This window comes from Pterocles gutturalis, unplaced genomic scaffold (genome assembly GCF_000699245.1).
Source record: "Pterocles gutturalis isolate BGI_N339 unplaced genomic scaffold, ASM69924v1 scaffold52048, whole genome shotgun sequence".
Lineage (NCBI taxonomy): Eukaryota > Metazoa > Chordata > Aves > Pterocliformes > Pteroclidae > Pterocles > Pterocles gutturalis.
Window position 1 is genome coordinate 10,890 of NW_010124979.1, and position 6,965 is coordinate 17,854.

A 6,965-nucleotide genomic window follows, 5' to 3' on the forward strand; every position below is an offset into this window, starting at 1 on the left:
GCTGTTGGTTTGTGGGTTTTTTGTTTGTTTTTCTTTAACTTTTATGTCATTGCTTCAGTAACATATATAAGAAAAAATGTTTCCTTTGTTTGGTTTTGTCTTTTTCTTTTCTACAGTAACTAATGTCCTTTCCACTTTTATCTCCCCATGTTTTGTTTTTCTTTTCCATCACCTTTTCGGGCAAAGTATAGGCAAACTTATGAAGCTCCTTATTTAGTCCTTGGGTCTGTTAAGGAGCAGGGTTCTGATATGGCAAAGCTCCCTCCCTCTCTACGGTCTTAATGGGTTCTTGAAGTCTAGTCAACCAGTTTCTGTAGGTTATGCTTCAAATCCGTTTTTGTTTGGGCTTTGGCTACAGCGTGTTTGATTTTTTGAAAAACCAAAACCCCTTCCTCTGCAGATTTGGATTTTGCTGTTGCTGAAAGGAAAGAGGAGCTGTGTTTTCTTACTGCAAAGGACACTTCTGCAGAACTGCCTGAGCTGGACTTGGCTCTGATAGAGAAAACTTCATAGCCTTCCCCTTAGTGGTGTTCTTTTCCTCCAGTATGGCTTCATCTGCTGTTGTCCATATGTTCTTGATATATAGGAACGTGACCTGACCTTCACTAGTGCCTGCAGGACCTTGGCTAATAGGAATTAAAGTAGCTGAAGTCTTAAGTTGTGCATTTTTTTTTTTGCTTAATAGAACCAAGAATGAGAGAAATACTGTTGTCTGCCTGCAGATTTAGGAGGTTGTCACAGCATTGGATGTACTCAATCTTTAGAAGGTTTATTTTTCAAGAATGAGCAGTGGAAATTTTCTTGAATACTCTGCCACTCAGCTGGCAAATCTTTCTTGCTGTAATTCTAGTGGTTTTTTTAATCCTCTTTTAATTGTCAGGAAGCTGAAATTCTGTTAATTAAGCATTAAGAAGAGAATTATGCCTCAGATTCTCTCTGTCTTGCGGTAGTCACTGATTGGAAAAGGGACTGTTGGTACAAATTGTTTCTTCAGACGCCCTGATCCAGTGTCCTGTTTGAGCTGTTAAAGGAGGAGTTTAGGGATGAGGTCTTGATGCAATTACTCCTGTATTAGTTAACTAATCTGTGGTGGACAGCCAAAACAGATTCCTTTAAAAAAATAACCAAACAAAAATTCCATGTAGTCTTTTTTTTTTAACTTATTTGCATGACCAGGTGTGTTATTGTATTGTGAAGAAATTTATGAAAGAATCCAGTGGCTTTCATAGTAAACATTTTTCTTTTTTAGGTTCACGCTTTTTAAAAAAAGAGGAATAGAACAGGAAAAAATGGCAGCAGAAACTCAGACACTTAACTTTGGGCCTGAATGGTGAGTTCTTTCTGTTTTGTGAGACTTTGGAACCTTGTCTAAAATTAAAAAAAACCTATTATGAATTTCTTCCCTTTGGGACTGAATTGATGATACTGAATGGGGTATAATGTCTTTGTTGTTCCATACTGCTTTGCCTTAGTCTCTGGCCTGTGACTGAAAGCAATATTACAAAATTAGTCCTTACTTTGTAGATGGGTGTTGTGTATGAAATGAGTTGGGGTTCATGTTATGGTGATGTGTAATGTTGACATTGCTGCCAAGTGTCTGAGGGAGGAATAATGTTTATGATCTTGGAGGTATACACAAAGTAAGTGAAGAAAACTTGCTTGGTCTTTCCATGCGATAACATATTAATAAGGAAGTCCTTACATTCTCCTTACTGGACTTGAATCTATAGGTAAGCAAGCTTTTTTTTTTATCATATTCCACATAGATTTAATATTGGGGAAAAGTGTGATTTTTTTTTTTTTTTTTAATGTCGTAGTCCCCTGCATGGGTGCACTGAAAAGTGTCAGGAAAAATGAACTGTTGTGTTAAAGAGAATCCATGATGATGTATAATCTTGTGTTGGCTGTTAGTTTTTCAGCTTGTCTGATGTGTGCGCTCCTGGGTTTTGCTAAAGAGCAATTGCCCAGGTGTGATTATTGTTCAGTATTTGTTGCGATTTCTTGTTAAAGTGTTGGTGACTGCAGTTACAAACAAGAATTCTGGGTGGTGTGGTTTCTGAAGAGGGATATGATCCTGAAGTGCGTAAATGGGAGTGTGGAGTGATTATAGGAAATATAATTGCTGCATAGCATGTGCTAGACTGTTACTGGAATAACGTATTCACTTCTGCTGACACATTTTTATACACAATGTTCAAAATTTGGAGAGTATTCAAGAAAGAAGACATGATTTGTGGCCTGCAAAACAATGACAGAGTTTGGTCTATTTTGTTAGACTGAAAGACAGTTAAAGGATGATTTTATCAGTGTCTATAAATACACCCACCAGGCAGATATCTTATGCTGGAGTGCTCTTTAGTGTAAGAGACAGACATGATTAGATTCATTGATGGATGGAAGCCAAAGTTACATTAAAAAAAAGAGAAGGGAGAAGGCAACTCTAAAAAAAGCACATATTTTAACAGTAACTTGGTTGCTGTGTCATAGTGAGGGGACTTCAGTCTCCATTTAGTTTAAAAACCAGATTAGATTGTATGACAGTGTATATTATACTTCTGTGAATTACTAGATTTTTGCAGGAATAATGGAATAAAATTCCAATACTTGTAATTATTCTTTTGGGTTGCAGTGCAGTCATGTCTGTCACATATGCTGTTGTATCACTTAATAGTGAAACTCTCGGTCACATTTGGTGTGTATTGAAGTTGAACACTCCACTGAGCGGTCTAGTCCTTGGAATAAGGCCTTCCCAGGTGGTTTTTGTTTGGAAGTGGTATGTAAAGAAACTGCCACTGGGTGGCACCAAACTAAAAAAATAAGATAAACGTTTGACTTGCAAATTACTTTTTCCTTTCTGTTTAAAGAACAATGAAACACATCGAAGCATGCCTCAATAATTAGGTGAAAGGTAGCCTCTGAATCGATATCTTAGTTTAGAGCACCTTCTTTTCCAAGGACTTTGTGACTGTTGAGAAGAGTTTTGGTTGTTTTACTTTTCTAAGATGCACAGCAAGGAGAATGTAGGAAAATGGTCTGGGTTTTATTTCTTGACACACATGCTTTTGTGAAAACATTCTTCAAGCTTAAAAATACAGGATATATGGGTAGCTGAGGAAATTATTATATGGAATGAGAGTAATCCACCTGTGGAGTGGGAATATTATCGTAAACTGTACGATGTTATCTGCAAGAAGTTGAGTAGTTCACCTGTGTGGGATGGGACCAAAATTAATAGCATATCTCTGTTACCATAAGTTAGATTACTGCTTGAACTGTCTCTGAAGTAATGTGTGTCTGTATTTTGTACATCTTATATTATTGAGACATTAAGCTAAATGATGTATGCGCTCTCTGAAAAATACCATTAATTTTAAGTTCTGGAAAAGGAATTTGGAGTAGTCTAGGGTTCCAGAGACACAAAAAGAAACCTCATTGCAAAATTTACTGTCCTATACTGTTTGTTAAACTTTGTGAAACATCTGAATAAACTTTTCCTTAGATTAATGTTTGTATTTCTGTCCCTAGTGTGGTAAGAATTCTTCTTGTCAAAGGAAGCTGTTCTCATTAATATCTGTGGAAGATTTACAGCTGAATTTTGGGCAGCCAAAGGCTTTAGGGGGGTAGCTAGCTTGCTATATAGTCAACATAAGAGTTATCCAGGGGATGAGTTGCACTCCTTGATGTGCTCATGGGAATATTTTTTTTCTTTATTTTTTCTGGATATGGGGAAAATGAGGAAAGGTCTTTCACTCTTCTTGTTGAAGCACCAACTTTTAGAGTTTTGAAGTTAGACTGTTAATGTCTTCACTTTCAGTACTGGATTTACTTACTTTGTGTCAAATCTGTAAATATGCAGAAGGATGATAGCATAGATGAAGGCACATTCTCCTCAATTCAATTTTCATTGCTTTTCTGTTTTATTTTAGGCTGCGAGCTTTGTCTAGTGGCGGGAGCGTGACATCCCCTCCTCTGTCTCCGGCTTTGCCAAAGTACAAACTAGCAGACTATCGCTATGGGAGAGAAGAAATGTTGGCACTTTTTCTAAAGGATAACAAGGTGAGCAGGAAGAGGAAGGAGGCCTGATGTGTGTGTTCCTAATGACAGTCTTGTGATTAGGAACAGTTATTTGTGTTTTGTGATTATGGACAAAGACGTGTATGTATCCCTTGGTAAAGAACTGAGGAGGTCCGATCGTGGTGTGGTTTTTTTTTGTGTGTGCTTATTTGGTCACACTCTTAATGTATTCATTATGTTTGATTCTTTTTGCTACTTTAGCAGCAGCTTCCTGTCCCCCCTGAGAATGAACAAAACCTGATTGTCATATTCAGTCCCAGCGGCATAGATGACTGAGGATTAGAGCTCAGCAGTGCAAATTTGCTTGCCGCAGTAGGATTTTATTTACTATAGTGTAAAATAGTTATTTGAATCAGCTTGAAAGTCAGGGAATAAATCATAATAGCAGATCAAACCAAGAGCTCACCATTTATATTGGCTTAACGCAGTTCCTGTAGGTAACCAGCCCAGTGAGAGCAGTCCTCAAGCTGATCACTTCTCTGGGACTTGGGCCACAAATACAATCCAGCACGTTGTACCAAAGAGCAGTGTAGAAAGTCAGGAACTTCCCTCTGGTTTAATTTCAAACAAAGGTTCTCGGTGATTGAAAAGTCACATTTCAGAGAGCATTTCAAGCAAATGATTCATACATTCTGCTTTTGTAAACATTGGTCTTTTCTGTAGATGGTGGCAGAGGCTGGTTTGTTGTTGCAGCAGGCAGATGGTAACTTGGAAGTCTGAATCCCTCTGAGAGCCTTACCCTTGAGTCAGGGAGGGACTGCAAGAAATCATGTCAGGTTGTGGCTTTAGCTTTGCATATAGATGTGCACATATACCTCCGTGTTCTTACCCTACTGTGCCTGTGCTGACATTTTCATACAGTGCTGGGAGCCCTGTGTTGCTTCAACGTGGATTCAAGGGCGTTGAATGTCAGAGGTTTTTCTAAAGCAGTTAAGTGTGTTATAGCTTAAAGCCATCCTTTAACATGCAGAATTATCCTGCTCTACTTTGAGAAGCTGTGATTTAAACCTTGATATTATGCTTGAATAAGTCAGCCTGTCAGATGTCATTGTTTTTCACAATTTGTGTATCTCAGATGATGCTAAGACCTCGTGTGATTAAGAACATCCTATTAATACCCTGTGTTACAGGAAGCTCTGTGATGGTTGTCAGTGATCCAAAAGAATACTCTCTCCCTGTGTGTTTGGCAGAAGGGAATTGTTATTAGAGCATGTCTTGCTTTTGATATACGTGTGTTTCCACGGTGTTGAGTAGTTCTAGTTATTGAGACTGAGAGGACTCTTTATAATGGTTCTAGTCAGCTACTAGACGTGATGTACTCTAGTCCTTTTTCGCTGTGTCATCTTCAATGTTTGGAAGCTGAAGATTTGTCACAGTTGCATCTCTGATTAAAAAATACTCTGATTGAAAGCAGGAAGACTTCTAGCATATACCCAAATGAAAAAAAACCCCAGACCCTAAGTTGCTTTGCTTCAGTTAAAACTGGGAGAAGTCTTTTTCTCTAGTATTGTGAAGTAGTTGTTTTTGAAACAGTTCTCTGTTGGCATTATTAGAGCTCACTTGGCTGTAATTGCAGCTTCTTGTCCATGTGCTCAGGGTCACATCCGCTGATGGAGCCTCCATCTGATGATGGACTGATTAAAAACTAGGGTTAAAATTTATTTTTATTTAGATCATCAGTGTTCCATACTTAATAACTTCATACTTACAGTTTCACTTTACTTTGGTTTACTCTCCTTGTTGGTTGTAAATTGGAAATGGTGAGTTTAAATCACTTACAGCCTCTCTGCTATGTAGGGTGGTTTTGTTAATATATAAATAGAAATCTGACTGTAAAAGTGTATTGAAGTTAAAGCAATACTTTTTAAATTTACCAGATGAAATTTCATTTGGTTCAGATTTGAGCTGCAGTAGTATGGAAGTTTGAATTGTGATGTATCAGATCTTTACACTTGACGTGTTACAGTTGTGGGTAGTGGATGCTTTGGATGTTTTGTCTAAAGAATTTTTCTTCTGAGTGGTATAAATTTGCAGTGGAGTTACCCCCACCGCTAGTAAATGTTATTGGAAGTACTGGTGTACTGGGCAGATGGAAGACAGAGTTGGCAGGATAAAATTTTTTTTTGTAAATCAAAGTACAGAGCATCATCCCTGAAATGGAGGTACTTAGGTATATTTGTATGCTATTTTCCTTTCATACAGATACCTTCAGACCTTCTGGATAAGGAGTTTCTGCCTATTTTACAAGAGGAGCCCCTACCACCACTGGCACTTGTACCTTTTACAGAAGAAGAACAGGTTTGTGTCCTTATTAAAAAAAAAAAATAAATCTGTAGTTTCTCATTAGTGTAAAGGCAAAATAAAGAATATGCCTCCATTAAAAACATAAAATTTGAAAGTAGTAGATTTCAGGGAAAGAAATGAAAGTGTGCTGTGTTAGCATAAAGTTTAAGTTCCATTCATGCTCAATTGTTATCTTAAATTTGAACAAACATTTTCATAGGATGTTCTGTTGATGTCAGACAGTCAATTTGTTAAATTCAGGATAATCTTCTGGGAAGCATTAGCTGTTTTTTTAAGTACACTGTTTCAGGTCAGTGAAAGTTTCTACAGTTTTTGGATGACCTTCTGTGTTGTAATGGAGGTGTCTAAGTTCTGTAACTTGAGTTTTGTGGTGTTTGGAGAAGTGTTGGAATTTTTTTGATTGTTAACATTTCTTAGGAAGGTTCAGTACTATTAACTACTTTGTATGAAGCAGTTGCTTGATTATTTTCCTTGTTTGGTCACTATAGGTGTATAATTGTTGAAAAAGATAAGAGTGAGAACAGGTAATCCACAAAGATTCCATTTCAAGGGTGACTGATCTGAGTAGTTTGAAAGCCCTTACTTTA

The 6,965-nt window shown here is 37.4% G+C and overlaps 1 protein-coding gene across 1 annotated transcript; it reads left to right on the top strand.

Moving 5' to 3' along the window:
- Positions 1-223: 223 nt before the first annotated feature.
- On the top strand, positions 224-6,372 carry LOC104465369 (PERQ amino acid-rich with GYF domain-containing protein 2-like; the record flags this gene model as incomplete). The annotated part of the gene is made up of 4 exons (XM_010078386.1): positions 224-317; positions 1,250-1,330; positions 3,927-4,056; positions 6,277-6,372. Coding segments are annotated over exons 2-4 (267 nt in total), but the record flags the coding sequence as incomplete, so codon positions are not given.
- Between the last annotated feature and the right edge of the window lie 593 nt (positions 6,373-6,965).